At 43.7% G+C, this 22,024-nt stretch overlaps 3 protein-coding genes across 4 annotated transcripts in view; 1 reads left to right on the top strand and 2 right to left on the bottom strand.

Annotated features, from left to right (window-relative positions):
• Positions 1–22,024, top strand: part of LOC145446678 (methyl-CpG-binding domain protein 2-like) — an 89,215-nt gene that overhangs the window by 14,900 nt on the left and 52,291 nt on the right. The window lies entirely within an intron of this gene.
• On the bottom strand, positions 6,202–10,272 carry LOC145446676 (protein unc-93 homolog A-like). 2 transcript variants are annotated; one of them, XM_080325030.1, is made up of 6 exons: positions 10,015–10,272; positions 9,786–9,950; positions 8,406–9,176; positions 7,791–7,960; positions 6,569–6,869; positions 6,202–6,396 (listed from the first exon to the last, which is right to left on the bottom strand). In XM_080325030.1, exons 1-5 carry the CDS (start codon positions 10,100–10,102, stop codon positions 6,576–6,578), a joined length of 1,488 nt encoding a protein of 495 aa, XP_080181156.1. In that variant the 5' UTR covers positions 10,103–10,272; the 3' UTR covers positions 6,202–6,396; positions 6,569–6,575. The 2 variants fall into 2 exon arrangements, with proteins under 2 accessions (XP_080181156.1, XP_080181154.1); XM_080325028.1 differs by having other exon boundaries at positions 6,202–6,869; positions 10,015–10,270.
• LOC145446675 (protein unc-93 homolog A-like) lies at positions 11,640–20,645 on the bottom strand. Its single transcript, XM_080325027.1, has 6 exons — positions 19,107–20,645; positions 17,956–18,120; positions 17,064–17,719; positions 16,800–16,932; positions 16,572–16,741; positions 11,640–12,249 (listed from the first exon to the last, which is right to left on the bottom strand). The coding sequence occupies exons 1-6, from the start codon at positions 19,195–19,197 to the stop codon at positions 11,938–11,940; spliced, it is 1,527 nt and encodes a 508-aa protein (XP_080181153.1). The 5' UTR covers positions 19,198–20,645; the 3' UTR covers positions 11,640–11,937.

Genomic DNA, 22,024 nt, shown 5'->3' with positions numbered 1-22,024 from the left:
CACCGTTTGGGAACCACTGAGCTATGCAATGTGCATCCATGCTTGTTTCCCCGCATGCAAACTTGAGATTAGAGACATGCAGTAAATCACGTCTTGCGTCTCGGCACTCATGCAACGAGGAGAGTGAACTTATCTGATCTGATCTTATAGGGTATGTAGAGTAAACTAACACTAACACGAGACCGAAATATGTCGCTTTCTTTCGTTGGGCAGTAAAAGGCTCTTGATATTTGTGTACTGTCCACTGGACAATTTCATCCTACATTTGTCTCTGCCGTGATCAACTGCTCAAAATACCGCCTAGAATGAATCATTCGCCGGTGCTTTTTCTTCTCCGTACTGAATTTTGGCTACTTCGAATGCATTATACTCGCGTATGTGGTGCGGATGCAACGCATTTTGCGTGTGCCATTGCGGAAATAGCCGGACTGGTGTCATATCCTAATAAAATCAATATCGAAATATTGGCGAAACAAAATGAGCAATGCACCGGTGCCGTTTTTGAATTGTAGATCTGGATTCTAGAAGGATACATCGCTACCCCCTGGATTGAAAAATTCTTCATTTCAATAAGTTCTTAGAAATGACACTTGATGGAACTGATCTGATCTAGACTGCAACTCGACCTTCTCGCTGACTTGTTAAAGGTTACATACTCCTATCTGTTCCCTGCTAATACATATCGACTACGTACTTGGCGGCGTGCGCAGTGCGCACTCTCTGTTCTTTACCGTGATGACAGGCTCAAGCTCAATCGTAACCGCGCGCCAAACAGCGTCGATCTCAAAATGCGTGTACCGGTGTATCTCGAGTGCATGCACACTGCACAGATTTTCTTTTATCCGCAGGCAATTTCCATCACGGTGTGAAAGGAATAGCCGTGCGTCAAAGCGCGTTGCGCGCCACGCTGTGTGGTTAACGGAAAACCTGTCCTGCTGCATGAGTTGAACGACGCTCCTGACCAGCGCTGTTGTGCACTGATCGCGAGGCTTAGTCACAAGGCGAATGTGCATGCAATAATATTTGACTATTTGTGCTGACACTGTTTACCCACAACGATTGCATGCATGTCACCGATTGCTCAACGCTCGTTCGTAGCATAGTGCAGGAAACAGTACAATCTCGTTCAAGCAATCGAAGACAAGTCACCAGCGACTTTGATCGTTTGGCGCATAGTGCGTTTACTTCGCTACTGCTACTGCATTATTTCGCTGTGCGGCGCATCTCATCTCATCATCTGCTGCTTCGTTGGCAAGTTTCTTCTTCCTTTGTACTACCGGTCGAAGCAAACAGAACATGAAAAAGTGTAGCTTTTATGAGCGTGGTTTGTACTTTTTATTACTTGCGTAACCGCGATAGAGACCCTGTGGTGGCGCGGCAACATCCGTAAACTATGGGACTTGTTGCTGGCTGTATGATGTTCAATTTTTCAGCATCTGTAATCTGTTCTTGTTACATGTGTTGGGCTTTAACGGTTGGTAACTTCAGCGGTTTAGCGAGCGGTCGTGGTATTTATCATGCCGTGTTGCGTCGTTGGCGATAGCGGGTCATAAAACATTTCCCCTTCGGAAAAAATTCTTGGAACGGAAATAATTGCGAGACCCGGTGATCTCTGTGTGCTGTACAGGAAAACGCACGTTGCGACAGTTTTGCGAAATTCTGTACATTCTACCCTGATAGTCAACCACACCAGGGTGGTGCGGTATCATGATGAGGTCACGATCACGCGGTTCGACGAAGTATACATTTTGCGGTTTGAGAGAACCTTAGACACTCTCGGTGGGGTCGTAAAAGCCCCGCCTTATCTGCGTCCTTGTTTATACGAACATATACCACTGGACGAGGTTGCATAATTTACAAAATACCAACGTTTCGTCGTCGATTCCAAGCAGTCTCTCGTTTACAGCTTTTAATTTCAGAACAGAAAAGCCGTGTTCACATAGCCATGAAGGTATGCCAATAAATTTGATTGCTTTTGCGCCGATCATGCAATGCGATTGGGAAGCAGAACTCAATATTTTTTTGTGGAAAGAGTGTTTCAAAAAAACTTGGTTGTTTCAAAAATCGATAGCCGATCTTCTTCTGTAGAAAAATCGCTTGATTATTTGTTTCCTGGTGCATTTTCACAACTAATCTGTAGGGTGTTAAATTATTGCGCACAGCGTAAATATTACGATTATTAATTGAATTACCGATATTCCGGTATACATATGGATGGATATTTGGATATGTCGACATACGGACGGATAGTATCTATTATATAATCAGTAATACTACAACGCTCCATTTTACTGTTGTGATAATTTCAATGGGCCGTCACTTCATCCTGGAGGTCGACCGATATTGATTTTTGCTGGCCGATACCGATTATCGACACTCTCACATGACCGATAACCGATATCATATGCCCATATTAATATGGAAGGAGCAGAAAACCATTTGCCCGAAAAATGTGATATCTTGGGCAAGACGGCACTTGTACATGCCGCAGGAAGCTGAACAAAAAACAAGCAAAGTGAAATCAGAAAGAATTATTTCTTGATTGTGCAGAATGTGCAGTGTGCACGCACGCTCATTAATTTTTATGCTAACCGAAAAAGCAAGGCGTGATACAGAATTGCAAATCAGTCCAGTAATGGTATAGATTATAATGCAGTAAGAACAGTTTCCCTGCATGCTCACAAGTTTAACGTGTCTCCTGCTAGTGTAAATCTGAGCAATTTCACCGAAAACACTTTCACTGGGGACAGATGCGGGTGGCTGGTTTATATTTCCTTGCTAATAATTTTTTGATACAAAACATCGGCCTTCATAGGTCGACATCGATAATAATCGGGAAAATTCCGAATATAGGCCTCGATAATTAGCCAGGTCGATAAATAATCGGTCGACCTCTACTTCAGCGACTATGTAGAAGCGGGTAGAATGCGTTCAAGTCGCATATGCTTGCCAGCGCGCCTTATATTGAATATTTATACATTTTATATTTTATACAGATTTATAAAGATTCCCGGCAAACCGGTACACCGATAACTTATCGTAGGTCCCGCTTCTACTTTTTCGAAGTGCTCAGAGTAGGGTTTGCCCACTAGCACCACATATTCAAGTAGTTGAGATTATAGATTTCTTCTACTTTGACATACGGTAGCAGTTTTCGTTTTTTTAGGCAAAACCAAGCCTCGAACACTAACTTTTTTACCAACTTGGATAAATGTTTACCACACTACTTCTACTTTGGTACCGACGGGACCTACTTTGGCCACCTCTTGGCGCATCCTACACTCGCCCGATGCGGGACCCGACTCGAGGCGCTACGCGACGCGCGCTGGTCGCGTGTGAGTTTCCGGCATTTGATATACGGCGGGGTTTGCGTTCAGCATTTATCGAGGCTATGGTGTAAACAGATAATGCGCGCAATTTGATTAGGATAAATAAATCGCTGCTTGATTTGGTGGTACTGTTTGATCAAGGTGATGGCCAATCGGTTGTAAACGAATCGCACCCACCGCGACGTGCGCATTATTTCAACCGTTGCTTTGGGTACACAGGATTCTGTGCTTGGGCGGCGGGAAGGAATTTAATAACATGTAAAATTCACGTGACATCATAATCATGCGTTCGAATTCGGGGCAGGGCAGAGATAAATTCGAAATCGTTTCTTCAGCACTGGATTTGGTATCCCAGGTCCGATTCCAGTCGGAATTTCCGAGTCCGGCACATTGAAGGTTTAAACCGGCACACTTGAGCAATGAGCATACAAGGACGCGCAATTCCCTTGCAAAGCTGACGCGTAACCTCTCTACAGTCCATACCCTTCACCTCTAAAGATATTTAATCGCGTATGGAATTGTTGGAATGTTGAAGGAATAGAATGCGGAAAAGGAAATTGCTCATTGAGCGTAAGCGTAGGCTTGCCGAAGCGTGCAGTGGTTATCTTAACTACGACGCGTGACCCAAATCGCTAGCGTGACGCGGTGCATGTGCCCGAGTTCCAACGAGAACTACACTGTAGTTAGCACTAAAATAACTTCTTTGGCTTGAATTGACAAAATAGCTGGGAGGCCGTGCGTAGGCCCGTAGTAATTCTGAGAATGCGGAACGGATTTAGTAACATATCACTCGATTTGTAGACACGGGATTTGCTTTTTTTAGTGGTTACTGGTATCGATGGTTACTAGTGAATATTGGATTTGCTTCAAGATCATCTCTATATTAAACGCCGTATTCAGAATTGATCGAGGTATAGTCTTATGAATTATGATCCATGCGAAAGTAGAATTGATGTGCTCGTAGAGATTTTAAGTGACAGAGAAGACTGCTTGGCAACCGTCATGAATCAATTTGATGAAAATTCAGGATGATTCCAAAATAATGTCAGTTGGTCCGGATTCGCAATGATTGGAAAAGCGCGCTCCGAAAAAAGGCCGTTGAATTGATGAATTAACCGAAATAAAACTTTACCGCCACCTGGCGCTCGGCCGCTTTCCCGCGCAAATATTTCCCCGGAGCCTAGTTCCATCCAAATCAGGAAGTGAATATTTATTTTGCCACCATGCATTCGGTTCGGTGTTCGAGATGTGTGAAAATTATGGTCAAGAGCGCGGAGGTCATACTTGCTATGCCGTTTCGAAAGTAACTTGTCATCTACTTCCGCCGACCCTGTCGTTTCTCTATCATGTAAAGTATGTTGCACTGGTTGTCAACAGACATGGGGTGATTATATTATTAAATGTAATCGATTGCGATTGCGATTACTTCTGAATCACGCGATTACGATTACAGCAAAATCTGGAAGTAGTCGATTACGATTACATGAAAAAGTACGGTAATCACGATTACGATTACTCATGATTACGTTCATTTTCCCTCTTAGAAAATTACTTCAAGACATATTGGAAGACAATATAACGATTGCGATGAAAAGGCCTCGCGAGAGAACAATTTTCTTTTTAAATGTAACTTCATTTACTTAGTTTCATCGTTGCCAGGGCCGTAACTGCCAAACCTCGAGGGCGAGCTCGAAGTATTTTTGAGAGACATATTCCACTTGAAAATATTCTTCGCGCTTCAAGATTTAATGTCTCTATAGATATCTTGCTTTTAATATGCATACCCCCCCCTCACGAAAATATATGTGTATAATTTATAGAAATGGTTGAAGGGCGAAATAACGATTGGTACCCGTTCTTACATCACAAGAGCGCATGATGAAAAATTGGGATGTAGACAACATTGTCAGAATGAAGCACGACGGCGTGTCACCAGCATTGTACGCACAACTTCAGTGTTGTCAGCCAACAACTCTGCTGTTAAACGTTCTTTCTCCATTCTTGACAAGCTACTTTGTAAGGACAGACACTTTCTACCCGAGAATGTAGGAAATTATCTTTCGTTATACTACAACAAGTTTTTATTATTTTTACCATAATACGTTACGTAACTACTGGAATTCTTCATAGGGCCAGATTTCTTTAAAATGAAGTTTTTTCATGTAAAATTTTGTTAGTTCTGCAGTCATAAGCGTTTTCCAGGTCAAACTACTTCATACCGACACACAGTTCCAACCAGAAATGAGCATGAGTAATACAATTTTAACACTATGTGCGAAAACACCTAATTAGCATACGTGAGGTCAAAATTTGTTCAAATTTAAGTTTTTTTGTCAAAATTTTGAGTTTTAGGTGAAAACTTCGGTTTTTTAAATGAAAAAAAATCGCCCTACTAATCACATTTACACCATGTCTGGTTGTCAGTGAGATAAAATGATTTCGCGGCGTATCCGTCATGCCATTGTCGGTATTGTCTATTTCCTATTGTAGATGTGTGTCGGCGAGCATTTCTAAAGTTGTGCAAAGTAGCGTCGCTCTGTCGTTTTACTTCATTCTCCCATTGCCGGCACTAAACGAGCTGAGGCCGGCGATATAGGCTATGTAACTATGGACACGATTGCCAGATGAAATCCGTGAATTTTCCAAATTGCTGTCGCGTAAATTGGTGCATTCCGGTGTGTCGTAGCCTCGGGTACCCCCATTTCATTGCTAGCGCTTCCAAACTGTTTGGAGTCATTGCAGACATTAGCCGCACAACGGAATATCTTTTTGACTGGCCCCGAATTTCGCTGCAACTCATATGCAATATTCATATTAGGTTTACGGGCTGAAATTCTTACCTGCCATATTTTGAATCAGGGAACGGCACGAGTATGGCACTGTTTTCAACCTTTATTGAGCCAAGGAACGCTTGATAAATAATTGCAATACTCTAGCAAGCACAGTATTCGGTATCGTACATAGAAAGATCGGTACAACTTTATGAGGCATCTTTGTTCTTTACGTCACCGGGAATCTGTGACCTCTTCGAACCCTTAGCAATTTATATGCTGGTTACAGCAATTGGCTATTGTTGCACATAATTCGGATTCAGGCATACTTCGCAACGTAATTTCCGCCCACCCGTTCATCATTTAAAGGTCTCAAACCGTGGCCGCAAGGTAAGCGAGAAATACGAAATCCTACATTAGGAACGGCATAGTAGAAAAACTGCAGGGCAATCCAGCTTTGAACATAACGGAAACTTTAACCGTCGCGGTTGTGCTTTGTCGAATAATTCCGTTCGGCAAATAGATATAAAACAGTCCCGATTACGGACACAGTTAACATCCCGATCACATACGTCGTGTTGCATATGACGAAACTCAAAGCGTACGCGACGGCGGTTCCCATCATATCCCACAGAGACAGAGCCGCGTTGGCTGGTTCATTTTGCGTCGCGAAGAATAAGGAGTATATAGTCGCCGTGAGGGTCTTTTGGGCGGAATACACGAGCCCCACAATTCCAAAAAGCACGAAGAACACCCAGCTTTCCGTGTCCTGCGAAGGAATAGTGTTAACATAGCAGCTTTTGGAGTATAATCGGAAACATGCTGAAGCTGCTGCAAATCGTTGGTAATCAAAAATATCTTCGTGTCCGCGAAGCGAAATGATAATTTGATCTCGAGTTGGTTGAGCTACTTTCATTATCATTCCATAGTAAAGCAATATGGTGTACTTGCAAGTTGCAAATAGCACACCGGTTGGAAGTTTCGTATATCTTCCTTGCACTCCCCGAAATCTTGATTTGGTCAATGTCGGGTGATCTTGCCCCGTGACGATCACAACTAAGGATGGGCAAAATGAGCACCCGAGTCGAGCATCGCTCTTTGTGACATCATCATAATATGGATGATGTGAAAGGTGCAAATATCCAACCACTAAGAAAATAGTACCAGTTCTCCACCACATTAACATAATTTTATATGTTTTCTACCACGCTTTTGTATTTTTCGACCACGCCTATTTCAAGGTACTTGTGCCTCTGTTGGTTGATCAAGACTTCATAGTAACGTCATTTCCATTATTTTTGTGTAGCATTTTGCTAATTGTTGTAGATGCCATGATACGATCAATCGAGAGAGGTTTCAATAATTTCACCGTCGGAAATGTATAGAAACTCAATGATACCATAACTCTCCGCGAAAAGGGGTGTGTAATTTTAGTACTTGAAAAGAAATCGCCTCTCGTTGCTCGATTGGGATAATGACAAGTATTACTCGATTCGGAACGCAATCACTGTAAATGACAAGTATTACTCGATTCGGAACGCAATCACTGTACGCTGTACCCACCCTAATCCTAACACGTCAGTGAAATGATATATATGTCTGATTTTCTTCTGATTCACATTCTTATTCTGCTTACGCAGCTGGTCACATTACCTTCTTGAAGCCCGTTAAAATAATGATCGCGACTGACCTCGTCCGGCTCCCACACCAATAGGGCGACGCACAGCGCGACTTCAATCGCTAAATTCGCGACCATGATCACCCAACGCGGCAGAAACTTGGTTAGAAATCCGCCTCCGTACGCTCCTATGATGGATCCTATCCCGCAAGCCGAAATGGAGAATCCGATGTACTCCACGCCTGTGTGGAATATTCCCATTAGAGGCTGCTGATGCATTTTAATCTAGTATTGATGAACGAGCTCGTCTAGTTGCATTAAATGCGTATGAGATTTGTAACACTGACAGGTAGAGGGTAAAAGGAGCGCTTACACCGATCAGATCTTAATTCGTAAGCACTTGCTACGTCACAACGTATCTATGATGTCAATTTACCCCACAATATCTGATCAATGCCGTACTTCTAATTTGCTACTACTTGTAAAACAGTGACTAATTCGACTACCGCTGGTGTAGATGAGAACTAAATATAGGAAATCTTAATCGAACAAACTGAAATTTCAAAACCACATTTCAAAGGGAACCAGCCGTTTGATAATTAGGTCTTTATCCTCGGATTACCTCTGGTAGATTGCTACAGTCCCACTAAAGCCAACGGCTTAATCAGGGCTAATAATTATATTTACCCAAGTAGCAGGCCACCCAGTATCTCGTGAACTGCCCAAACGAGAACGCTTGCAAAATTCCGCAGTGCATCGTAATGGGGATCATTGCCTGACCGACGTGGTTGAAAATGATAAACGACCCAGTCGAAATGGCGTGCTTCTTTATCCTTTCGGAAGTGGAAGCTGCCTTGGTCTGTTTAATCTCGACCCTTTCCTCCTTATCCGATTCTTCGGGCGTAGTCATGGAAATATGTTCTTCCCCCGAGTCTTTCTTGCTGATTTTACGATCCTCTTCTGCCGACGGGTCGGACAACGCAAAGATAGCCACCAACGCCGACAATACTTGTGTAAGCGCGAACGCGCCGAACAAAATGTATGCCGCCGTTTTGTCGTACTCTATCGGAGACACCGTCACGTCCGTAGAGTTTTTGTCGTGTTCTGCGATCACGTCGTCACATTTATGAACGCCGCAGTATCTGCGGTCGTTTGCCGGCCGCGCGGTTGCGTTTTCTCCCGTTGCGTTGCTATAGGGTTGGTCTTTCTGGTCCTTTCTCGTGGCTTGCAGCACCAGAGAGGACACTCCGTTGAGTACCAGTAGCGAAGACGACAGGAAGGCTAGGAAGATGCCGAAAAAGTGCGATACGGTCTTGTCCTTGTCGACGCCTTTTAGGCTCGCGTAATAGGTAGCCAGGTTGCTGACGTAGACTCTGCCCGTAGCCCATATCACTGCGCCGCTGCAGCCGAGTACGACAGAGGCAGCGATTAGAAGATAGGGATTTGGGTAGCAGTTCGCTGGAAAAGAGTGGGCTTTAGATATTTCACTTGGTTAGGCTTCGTGCACAGACGTTAACCATTCTCATGCTTATCGTAATGCACTGTGATTTGATATAAACCGAACGTGATATTTGCTGTGTTTCTTTTTCATTCGTAATTTCACTCAATTTCCAAGTTTTTGCAAATTCAGCAATTCTAATTCTAATGTAAATAGGAAATAAATGTGTAGCACTAATTCTAATTCTAATCTAATTTGGAAACAACTGTATCTCTAATTCTAATTATAATCTAATTAGGAGAAGCTGAAAAGTTTCTAGTTGTCCAAGTCTGGTTGTGACATCTCATTAAAAGCGCTACTGTTCCGCAGCCAGTTCCTCAATCCGGATTAAAACCGACAGGAGATCCATACCCACCAGGTGTCGAGTAATCTGGACATTTAGTGCCACCTTGCGATCGTGTGTTGGTCATGCATTTCTCTAATAGTCGCAATGTCAGCCAGCCAAGCTATTTCGCAACCTCCTGTACCCGCACTTGATGTATCAAAATCATTCGCGTGTCTAGTCTTTTAACCCGCAAGCCGGGTAGTTTTCTTAACTATTGAACGTAACTTCAGTCGACGACACCTACCTGCGCTGTAAACCGCATATCCGAGCGTTGCAACGCCAATGGCGGTCGTATGCTTCATAAAGTCCATCACGATCGTGGGCAGAAATAACGAAGTGATCACCACGGTTGAATAAGCCACGCTCAGAGAGTATGTACCTGCTCCGGGATTTATAGAACTCTGCAGACCTGCGAAGATATGGCAGTAGCGAAACCGACCATACTGTGCTATAATAATAATCATAGTTCGTACCTTCCAAGCACATATACGCGCTCATATTCAAGAAGAATACCAATGTCACGCCTGCCAAACTAATTAATAAGCTGGTGCTTGTCGCCATGATGTTTTGAAGCTGTCTTGCTAATATGCACCGCTGCTATACTATACGCTCATGCTAAGCCTGCGTTTTCACCATAACCTCACACCGCTCTGTGCGTTGTTCTGTGAGAGATTAGAGGTATCCGTCACGCATCGCTAGCTGTCGAGTCTTAGCAGCTTATGGAATCATCTGGCTGCTTGTTTTGTCTACTATAGTATTCCGTGTGTGCGCTGCTCACGCTGAACGGTCTCAGATATGTTTGAACTTTGACCTAACTACGTCACGCCAGAGACTCCGCGTACTGTAGTTCATCTGTCGTAAAAGATGTGCTTTTGAGTAGAATATGTCATTCGCATAAATATTAAGTACTCGCCGCTTCCAATGTGTCTTGATGAAGTCAATCCCTTGAAGCTTGCTATATTGAAAATAAGTAATTGGGTCGATGTGTATTCCCGTCCCCAAGCGCAGGATTTGCTGCATCCGGAATATCATTTCCTATTCTCGATAGGGGAATTGATTCATATTGGTTGTGCCGTAATTCACTGCTGATAGGCTACTCAAGTTTTCAGGGTACTAGTTGTCCACATTCAAGTCGAAATACAAGCAATTCTACTAAATGAATACTAGTCCGCCCTCAAGAACCGGACCACGACCTGACCTATCGATCTCGCCTTCCGTGACAGGCCACCCCATTGACCCCATTTTTGTCGCTTGCTTTTCTATACTATCATCTTTTACTCTTCGTTCAGTGTGCATGCCTCCTCTTTACATCGCCTTGGCCAAGATGGGTGTCTCATTCCAAAGACTGCTCTAAGTCGTTTCGACACCTTTTTTTTCTCATTGTATCTCGATTTTTGTGGTATATTGAAGTGATAAAAAATGCTAATAAAACGAACCGAAATAGCCTAAGATAAACAGCAATTTCATTGCGACTCTGTAGCATCTCGATTTTATCTGTCTGATCTAAGTTTTTTAAGCGGTTATCATTGAATTCGGTGCCTGACAATCAGTTGCACACCAACTACTTGCATATTTGGAGATGGAGGTGTCTACCTCTAACCATAAGCCTAGCCCATAACCGATCCGACCACGCGTGGTCGAGGGGTAGAGCACGCCCTATCACTCGCTGCGACCACGTTATCTGGGATCACGCCGGAATCACGTGATCTACGCATGCCGCCCTGACCTCAGTGTATCACAATTCACGATCACCGTTCAGTGATAAATTCATTTTCGAATATATTATTACTACGTTCTTGGAATTGTGTATCTCTTCCGCCGCGTCGCTGTAGGAGTGTAGGTTGAATAATATATTTATATTGGTATTTTGGTTTATTCCGACACTTATCAGGGGTTATCTTCAGCAAATAAATACATTGTATATCAACATGAAAATTCAAGTCGCGTTATTTTCATGATACGGTTTTTGATGCACAATATTTTTGCAGTCCTCTATACTAGTTGCTGATGATTACCAGTGACGAGTGTGAGCCGAAAAAATTTGGGGTTATTTCAACATCAATTTTATCTGATGGTACACTTATAAGTGTAGTTCTTTACCTCCAAGACTCTCGTCACTGTAGATGTTGCTGAAATAACTTCCCTACTAGATGCTGGCGACAGATGAGTAATTTGCATCCATATTAGGTATAGATTTTTATTGTGGATTGAAGTACTGGTAACGCGGAAAAGAAAATGGTGCGGAACGGAATAAAAATATATAGAACATGAAGGTTCGTCGTTGATTTTGCAATTCTTGGCCTTCCGGCTTACTCGCCGTCGTGTTGATCTCCGAGGAAGGATAATATAAATAAATAAATATAAAATGTAGAAACTGGAGAGTCGCTCAAAATCGGTTACACGATGGGGCGATTCGTATTCGCTGCGTCGCCTTTTCTCTTATGCACAAACTCCGTGATTAAATAAAGCACGGTGCCGGCGGACACCAGCGTCACGAGCATGATGATAAAGCTGCTATTGCAAATCGTGCTGCTGAACATATATACGATGGCGCTGCCGAGAGGATCCCATATGCATAGCGTGGCGCAGGCCGCTTCCTTTTCTTCAGAGAATATCATAGTGGTTGCTGTAGCGATGATGGTTTTGTAGGTCGTGTGCAGTACGCCGATGGCGGCGAATATCGCGAAGAAGATCCACACTTGGTTTTGCTGAAATAGCAGCGGCGTTTGGTTAGGAATCTGTCTTTGTGACCGCGAACAATCGAGTGCGTAACAATGTCGGGATATCACAGAAATAGTCAATGTATAGTCAGCTACTCGATTACAAGTAGAAGTAGAGATTTTCGAAGTACATCGAAACTAGGCGGAAGTAGTAAATAACCGCCGCAGAAGCACTCTGGTCGAGTAAGTAGTGTGGAAAAACAGCTGCAGTTTGCAGTGTGCCTCTTCGCACCTTACGTAAACTTACTATCAATAGGTGTAATTCTCTGAAATATATTCAGTCACCTTGATACTGAGGCTATTTTTACCAGTTGTTATAACAACTTCACTCGTAAAGTCGTGCAAACCTAATCTAAAACTACTAACAGTAAATAGGGAAATTATAATTGAGTACTCCGAAATGTTCGAAGTACTTCGTTAATGACCGTCTCTGGTTATCACACTATTTTGCTACGTCATTAGATTTTGTGTTTCGGGGAAATTGGCTTTCTAACGAAATCTACGATCGAAAGTAATGCTTTTACAAATTGAAGGCGTTTAAGTTCTATAGATTACAGGTCGCGTTTTCTTTAATAGAGCATTTGAGCGTGATTGAAGCGCTTCGTCTCGCCGCTTCCGAATACTGAGTGAAAGGGTTTAGGAAATTGTCGAATTAAATCGCCGGCTTGGGTCTGTTGATTGTTCTGTTTCCGGATTGTATTATGATATTACTGGGCAATTCCCTGCACAGACAACCGATGTTCCCACCACTACCTCTTCAAATCTCTTGAAATTTGGTACACGCACAGACGAGCTAGTTCCAAACAGGATGAACTTTATTTCATGAAAATTGGATTTTGGGGTCAAAAGTTACGTCACTTTGAAAATTGACAATTTTCTGCTCATTTCGGGTATGCAATTTAAGGTTTTATCAATGCAATATTCAAGAAGGTGTAGCTAGATGTTAGACGACAGTTGAGATATGGCACTTGGATTTATTTGAAGCTTGTCCGATCGTCTATATTTCCAAGTGAAATTTATTGCCCTTTAGGTTAGGGTCGAAGGTTAAATTGAGGGGGAATTTGGTCAATGGTCTAAAATCAGTCAGGCGTTACACGATTTAGACTGCGGATTGCTCAAAAACATATTAAAATATTTTGGAAAATAGGATCTTAAATGAAAGTTTGCTTCAAGAAGACTTCGTTCATAGCTGTTTGATTTTGGCTTTTAGACCGTAAAGTGATGAAATTGCAGTTTCAAGAGCACACTTCATTTTCACATGGAAATGCTGTAGTAGTAGGGTGTTTTCCGACATCTATTCTGGGGTGCGTGTGGAAATCATGTCTGGGGTGTGTTCCGACATCACGTCTTGGGTCTGTTAGGACTGTGTTGCCATTCGAACATCGTGTCTGGGGCGAGTTCGAACTGTTTTGTCGCTCGGACATCGTGTATGAGGGGGGTGTTCAGACACCATGTCGGGCGTGTGTTAGGACTGTGTTGTCACTCGCTGACATAGTATCTGGGATCTGTTTGTGTTGCGCCAGACATGACTCAGACCTGATATCTGCGCACTTATTTTATCCGGACATGCTCCGGAGCTGATACCTGCCCACTAAATACCCCCAGACATGGTCCGAACCGGATATATGCGCGCTTAATGGACACAGATATGCGTCAGACGTGATGCCCGTGTCCTAAACGACGCGTTTTTGCTGATATCTGCGATAGCTGGGTATATCCACAGTAGTGGTGGCTGAGTATATCCACATTCACAGTAGAGATAGCTGAGTACATCCAAAGCTATCACTACTGTGGTTATACTCAGCTATCACTGCTGTAGTTATACCCAGCTATCGCAGATATCAGCAAAAACCGCAAATATAGAGGTCATATATAGACCAAATGTCGTTTAGGACGTGGGTATCACGTCTGACGCATGTATGTGTCCATTAAGCGCGCAGATATCAGGTCCGGACTATGCCTGGGGGTATTTGGTGCGCAGGTATCAGCTACGACACATGTTCAGATTAAAATAGTGCGCAGGTATCAGGTCTGAGGCATGTTTGGCGTATCACAAACATATTCCAGACACGATGTCCGAGTAGCAAACACAGTCTGGACACAGCCCAGGCATGATGTCCGAACACCTTCCAGACACGATGTCCGAATGACAACACAGTCCGAGCTCATCCCCCGATACGATGTCCGCGTTGCAAAACAGTCAAAACACACCCGAGCCATGATATCTGTGGTGAGCTCGGACTGTGTTGTCATTAGGACATCGTGTCTGGAAGGTGTTCGGACATCATGCCTGGGGTGTGTCCGGACTGTGTTTTCTACTCGGACATCGTGTCTGGGATATGTTTGTGATACGCCAAACATGCCTCAGAGCTGATATCTGCCCACTAGTTTAATCTGGACATGTGTCGTAGCTGATACCTGCACACCAAATTCCCCCCAGGCATAGTCCGGACCTGATATCCGCGGGCTTAATGGACACATACATGCGTCAGACGTGTTACCCATGTCCTAAACGACATTTGGCCTATATATGACCTCTATATTTGCGGTTTTTGCTGATATCTGCGATAGCTGGGTATATCTACAGCAGTGATAGCTGAGTATAACCACAGTAGTGATAGCTTAGGATGTACTCAGCTATCTCTTTGAATGTGAATATACTCAGCTACCACTACTGTGGATATACCCAGCTATCGCAGATATCAGCAAAAACGCGTCGTTTAGGACGCGGGTATCACGTCTGTCGCATATAATATGTGTCCATTAAGCACGCATATATCCGGTTCGGACCATGCCTGGGGGTATTTAGTGGGCAGGTATCATCTCTGGAGCATGTCCGGATAAAATAAGTGCGCAGATATCAGGTCTGAGTCATGTCTGGCGCAACACAAACAGATCCCAGATACTATGTCAGAGTGACATCACAGTCCTAACACACGCCCGGCATGGTGTCTGAACACCCCCCTCATACACGATGTCCGAGGGACAAAACAGTCCGAACTCGCCCCAGACAGGATGTTCGAATGGCAACACAGTCCTAACAGACCCAAGACGTGATGTCGGAACACACCCCAGACATGATTTCCACACGCACCCCAGAATAGATGTCCGAAAACACCCTACTACTACAGCATTTCCATGTGAAAATGAAGTGTGCTCTTGAAACTGCAATTTCATCACTTTACAGTCTAAAAGCCAGAATCAAACAGCTATGAACGAAGTCTTCTTGAAGCAAACTTTCATTTAAGATCCTATTTTCCAAAATATTTTAATATGTTTTTGAGCAATCCGCAGTCTAAATCGTGTAACGCCTGACTGATTTTAGACCATTGACCAAATTCACCCTCAATTTAACCTTCGACCCTAACCTACAGGGCATTAAATTTCCCTTGATAATATAGACCAGTGGTTCCCAACCTTTTTCGACCCATCGCCCCCTTTTCAAGGTCAACACCGATCATCGCCCCCCAAATTTTGTGCACCGATAATTGGGCATACAGGCTGTAATCACCGGCGGGTTGACTAAAAAAAAAAAAAAAAAAAGGTCATCTTTCTCTGCTCAGAGCTGAAAATAACGTTTTTTCTCTCCGAATGGCTAGGTGGATGACTAAAAAAAAAAAAAAAAAAAAAAAAAAAAGGTCAGCCGTTTTGACGCGTCATCGCCCCCCTATCGCCCCCTTCGCTATTTTCGCCCCCCGTCGCCCCCTTTGTCCATTTTCGCCCCCTATCGCCCCCTTCGTAATTTTCGCCCCCCTAGATCGCCAAATCGCCCCCTGGGGGGCGATATCGCCCACGTTGGGAACCACTGATATAGACGATCAGACAAGCTTCAAATAAATCCAAGTGCCGTATCTCAAATGTCGTATATTATCTAGCTACACCTTCTTGAATATTGCATTGATAAACCCTTAAATTGCAGATCCGAAATGAGCAGAAAATTGTCAATTTTCAAAGTGACGTAACTTTTGACCCCAAAGTCGAATTTTCATGAAATAAAGTTCATCCTGTTTGAAATTAGTTCATCTGTGCGTGTACCAAATTTCAGAAGATTTGAAGAGGTAGAGGTGGGAGCATCGGTTGTCTGTGCAGGGAATTGCCCTACTGATAGGAAGGGAGGGACAACGTCTCAATTTCAACATCCCAATTTAAGCCACATCGTGTCTTTTCAACTATTTTCCTAGCGCGATATTAACTATCACATGGTAATAATAATGATAAATATATTTGCGCAAAATTGTGAGAGTCGCGAAGCGCAATACTCGGTGAATCTTGCGACAAACTGGCGTAGGGAGAATGTGATTTCAACTTACTATTTCGGGCTCCCATATGAACAGAAATATCATGACGGAGATCTCAATGAACCAAGCGACTGCCGCGATGGCGGACCTTCCCGTGTATCTAGCTAAATATCCAGATCCGTAACCACCGATAACGGATCCCAGCCCGAGCATGGCCGATACGTATCCAATGTATTGAATACCTGTCGTGAAACATGAGGTTAGCCTCGTCGAATTTATGGCGATGTTGTGAAATCTTACCAATAACGCACGTGACCCAGTATTTGGTGAATTGCGCCAGCGCCCAGCTTTGTAATGCCCCAATGTGTATCGTGATCAGTATCATCGCCTTGGCGCTGTGGTTGTAGGTGAGAAGCTTGATGGTTGCCAGCATCTGTGGGGTACAATTTTGTAAGTTGGAAACTACGTTTAAGTATTGAAAGCGGATTCATTGCATATTTCAAAACGGGTGCATTGTATGTTGCAGTTGCTGTTCGTAAGGTTGATATAGTAGGACCCGCTTACCTGTTGAGTCACTCGTTTGGTGATGGTGTTTTTCTGTGGCTTATCCTCTTGAATTCGTGCTGGCACTTTGTCACCGCATACAGTTACAATATCCGTGGTGACTTTGTGATCCTTTTGCGTTTTCTCGTCACGTGACGGCGCGTCGTCAGCGAAACAAGATAGAAGCAGTATGGATCCCAACTGCATAGCAGCAAATGCACCGAACAACGCGTACAACACTTCAGCTTTAAGTTGCGTCTGTGAATCTGTCTGCGTGGATTCCGAAGTCGAATTCCCTACGTTTTCATCGCAGTCGTGCAGACCGCATCGTAAAACGGCGAATTTCTTCTCCACAATCGGGCCTGGGATGTTCGTAAGGGTGTTGTTTGCTAGGGTGATGTTCGGCGCTGTTGCGTTGAAGTCTTGCGGTTCCATTCCGAAGTTGTGAATTACGGCAGAGGATAACACGTTGCCGACGATGAGAGATAAGGAAAACGTAGCCCAGAAGATTCCGTAGAAATGCGATGTCACGCCACCCTCGTCGGTTCCCTTGCTCTTGGCGTAAGCCCCGGCCAAGTCGCTGATATACACCCGTTTTGCTGTCCAAATCACGGACGAGCCGCATCCCAGTAATACGCCGACGGGTAGCATGACGTAAGTTTTCGGGTAGAAGTTCGCTGTCAAAAAGCATTTGTCCCGTTTTAATGCGTGTTGTATTTCGGGAACCACTGGAATATAGACCGCTATAAAAATGAGATGGGTCACGGCGATGCACACTGTACAATGTGCAATTGTGTATGGATATTATTAGACTTTAGGTCCCAAAACACTGCCTTGTGGTAGTCAATTCTCTCTTTCTTATTTTTACAAATACTCTGTGCAATCAACTCACCTAAAGTGAATAACAACTCACCTAAAGTGAATAGAAGGTATGGCACGGTTCCCAGTATTATAACCAGTCGGCTGCTGAAAAACTCCATTGCCAACGTCGGAAGGAAGAACGACGCTAAGACGTAGGCGATGTACTTCGCGCTCACGGACTGCGTACCAGCCTCGGCGTTAAGACTGCTTTGCAAACCTGCGGCGTAAAGTAGTTGTTAATAATTAGATAATTTTTTGCGGCAAAGTATGTTCCGGATGATCATGTGAACCATTTACAAATTTCTTCAAATTAATGACCATTGCGGAATGCTGTTTTAGTAACGATGTAAACTCTGATCACGATCATTCCTGATTTATGTAAGCATTCCGACGCGACTTAATATAATTTACGTTCCATTACCTCAATTTCGGAGCAATGTATAATTAACAATCGGTGGAACAGTAAAATTAATTATAGAATTCTACCCTTGTGCTTTGTCCTCATGCCCAGCGTACAATAAGCGCTTCGCCGCCCTAACCACCAGTTTTATCCTCTAATTTCTTTAAATTACTACACATTTGGCATAAAGAGAAGATATCACATCCTCCTATGTGTGGTAATCCCGTTTTTCCACTGTAATATTTAGAAGGAGAATGAATATTTCACGAGATGGGACGAATATAGTTGTTTCAACTACTATCTGGTGATGGCGTTGAGTAGGGCGAATGATATAATATGGAGATCCATAGTTTTCGAATAGAACTGTCGCAACGTGATTTTCATTGGCTCGTGAATAGTGTTGAATTTAACACTGTTCGCTATAGCCGCACCGTCGATATTGTTATTAACATTGAGAAAGATGTATTTCGCAAACTTATCTCTTGAGGATCCAATATAACAATTGAAAGGGCGAATTCTAGTGACTTGCAATATTCCCAAATTGGTAACCAATTGACCTCACGATTTCTCTCGTTTACGTCCAGTTTCCGGCATGCGCATTGCATACCGTTCAAGGAACAGCAGGCATTACATACAATGTTTCAACCCATTTACAAAGTAATATCTCGCTACATCTCGCCGATATTATGAAGATGAACCATATAGCCCCATGTTCAACGTGTGGGGTTTTGGGGAGCCTCTCTTTGAGAGTTCATCGGCACACTAAACGTATATGGGTCGTTGAGTCGAAGCTATAACCTTACCTTCCATCGTCATATACGACAACATGTTGCAGAAAAATGCTATCGACACGATCGCCAGGTTGACGTGTATTTTCCAATTTGACATCGCCATTTTTCACGGGGTCGAGACGGTGGATATTTGATGCCGGATGTGGATGTTACTCGGACTGCTGTATCTGTTCTGTCTATGGTATTTCTTGGATGGAATCGCTCCACTTATATAGTGCGAGGGTATAGTGCTTTTTTCGCACCTTGGTATTCCTGCTTTTCGTTATCATTTCCGAGTAGGAGAATATCATCCGAACAAACCAAGGCTCCAGACTAAAAATATAAGTTTGTGCACCACAAGAAACGGTGTCCCTATCCCTGGGCGCTTCTCTCCTATTTTGCCGTTATCGATACGAGATCTTCTCTCCTTTTCTCATGTTGATGACGTATGTGTGAAGCGTGCAGTATCGGTATTGCGCGTCGCTCTTGGTCATGAAGTTGTCGCTGGTTGACGAAAATGTGACAAACAGCACATGCTTGACGCAGACTGCAATGTCCAGAAAAGTGGTCTGTATTGTTCCAGTTTCAGTGCAATCAGTGCTGTTTCGTAAACAGCGATCGCTCACTCAGACGATTAGTTCGCAAGTTCGACATCATGGAACAGTATGGCCAAGAGCCTTGCTTTAGCGCGCGAGTTTCATATTTTTTCGCCTGCGCCCTTGACCGATTCTCAGAAAGTTCTGTCAATACTGTGGACATGACAGTTTGGGACTGTGAATTGATGCAACCACGATTGAGGCGACCCCATTACGCAGCGTTTGCTTGAATGCAAGTGCACACATTGTAAAGGTGTCGACGTTCTCAGCATATGCTCGGTAGTTTTGTTACCCGGGTTGGTTTCTTGTGCTAATATCTACAATTCTACATTCGACATGTCACAGCGTCTGAAGCAAAGACACCGTGTTGAATAGAACAGCTCAATAAAACTGCCGCCTGATATTGAACAGAATTAGATATAGAAAATACTTCATTTGCTTGATGCAATTCTCAAGTAATGTACCGCCAAGGCCGCCATCATTGAATCGAAGTACTGTACAGTACAGTACAGTGTACAGTTGACGTTCTCTACAATATAGACAGTTCGATACTTGTTAGGCTGGTACTACCGCAGTCGTGTGATTATCAAAACTTGCAATCGCCGCAAGCTTTTGACGTTGATCGGAAATACATGAGTCGCTATAACAAAGAAGTATCTGTGCGCTGTAATTTTGCCTACCTAGTTTAGCGATATCACTCGCCAACTTATTTTGAACCCGCGCGGACCTACCCTGAATGTTCAACCTCGTCGATGTTCATTAAGTTACTGTCATTAGGTAGCTCTATCGGGCGCTGTGGTTAGCGGGCTCGTCAGGATATGATTGAAATTCGTCGAATCATCACCCGAAATGGACTGTTCTGTTCTCGGTTGTTCTTACGTATTTCGTTTCGTTATGCGGTTGCTGGTAAGGGCGTGTAGAGAGCTTGTGGTATTCTAAAATGCGCAGTCATAGTCCGGGATAGTCGTTCGGCGTTAATTCCTGTCCTGCACAAGGAGTTAGTAGTCTATTTGCGGACGCTGTAGAGTGTAGATGTATGCATTCTTCCAATTTCGCCCAATACTTAACCACAAACATTACCAATCTAGAATCTTGTTATCAAACCGCGCTCGTTAAACCCTTCTACTGTAACACCCGTTATAGTTTTGCTGACTCTATGCTGATTCCCATCGGATTCAAATGCCGGCTACGTTTTGCATAATAAGGGAATCGCCATGGTACCAATCGTTATTAGCGGAAGCAATTGTCACCGATCTTCGTTTGAGAAAGTGACCAGCGATGGTTATCGGCGTATCAGGTCGTCGCGTATTGTTGCTGCGCGCGCACGTTGCATAACATTTTAACCAAAGATGATGGGGGTTTGTTTATACCCGTCAAAATCCTTCATTTTCGGCGATATGCGATCTTGAACCAAGCGGTGCCACGCTGAGGAGACATGCCACCGAGCCCGACTTGTAAATGAAAACTACATGCGACGGATGCAGGCACTAAACTATCGTTACCCGAAAACAATCTCGAAGGATATAGGTTGCCCGATGTTACGATAATGAAATACTTGACAATGTTGACATGGCACTAATTTACCGACTTGTAGCGCGGCCCACTTCTAGGCTTTTTTAAGACACCGCTTACTTAGATCACGTGATGAGGAGCCTAGATAAACCTCCAACACTTAGGCAGGAATTCTGGAGTCGACCTCGATCGGACTCGAACCCGCAACCCATTAGTGTTGCAGTTGCGGAACGTACCACTACGCTCTGCGGAACGTACCACTACGCTATCTCGCCACATAATTTCTGATTTTTTTATCGTACATTTAGTTACGAGTGAGCTCAACTCCATTTTACTTGACAAAGGTCGATAAATAGGAATTTCGTTGGCTATGTGCCTTTTAGGGAGCATTCTAAACCCAGTTCTATCTCGACATGAAAGTTAAATAACCCTGTAATGTGGAAAGGAGGGAGTAGGGCTGAAATTTTGTGCTATGATACGCAGTAGAAATTGACGAGTTGGTTTGGCCGTCACTGCCCGAATTTATTCACTGTCGTTTTCAATCTCAGTTTAGGCGCCCACTATAGTTGTTCGCACAGACGATGTTTTGACGGTAAGAGAGCTATTGTCACAATTGGCTAACGAAGTGATTTCGTTGTTTCTAAATTAAATCATTTCATTTTCGTTAATCGTCGTCACACGCCGACTCACCGATAACCAAGCACCGTCAAGGGTAACCGCAGCATCTGCGTTGTCTACTCGTGAAATCATTCCATTCTGTTGTAGGCGCGAATCAAAAGCGGTAATACCGACTTGAAATTGGCGGTTTGCGCGAGCCTGCGCGTAGTACCCGTTATGAAATCT

Source organism: Botryllus schlosseri, chromosome 9, assembly GCF_051294905.1.
Source record: "Botryllus schlosseri isolate E-star chromosome 9, Bs_hap1, whole genome shotgun sequence".
NCBI lineage: Eukaryota > Metazoa > Chordata > Ascidiacea > Stolidobranchia > Styelidae > Botryllus > Botryllus schlosseri.
This window is presented reverse-complemented; position numbering and strand designations above follow the sequence as displayed.

Bases quoted from the DNA above. Each gene is read 5' to 3' on its own strand.
- LOC145446676 (XM_080325030.1), bottom strand. From the start codon at position 10,102: ATGGCGACAAGCACCAGCTTATTAATTAGTTTGGCAGGCGTGACATTG. The intron at 7,961-8,405 runs GTAAATATAATT...TATTCCACACAG, and splicing joins CTGGGTGGCCTGCTACTTGG to GCGTGGAGTACATCGGATTC. The intron at 6,870-7,790 runs GTCAGTCGCGAT...ATTCCTTCGCAG, and splicing joins TGGTGTGGGAGCCGGACGAG to GACACGGAAAGCTGGGTGTT.
- LOC145446675 (XM_080325027.1), bottom strand. From the start codon at position 19,197: ATGGCGATGTCAAATTGGAAAATACACGTCAACCTGGCGATCGTGTCG. The intron at 18,121-19,106 runs GTAAGGTTATAG...TTTACGCCGCAG, and splicing joins GTCGTATATGACGATGGAAG to GTTTGCAAAGCAGTCTTAAC. The intron at 17,720-17,955 runs GTGAGTTGTTAT...GCTTTTTGACAG, and splicing joins ATACCTTCTATTCACTTTAG to CGAACTTCTACCCGAAAACT.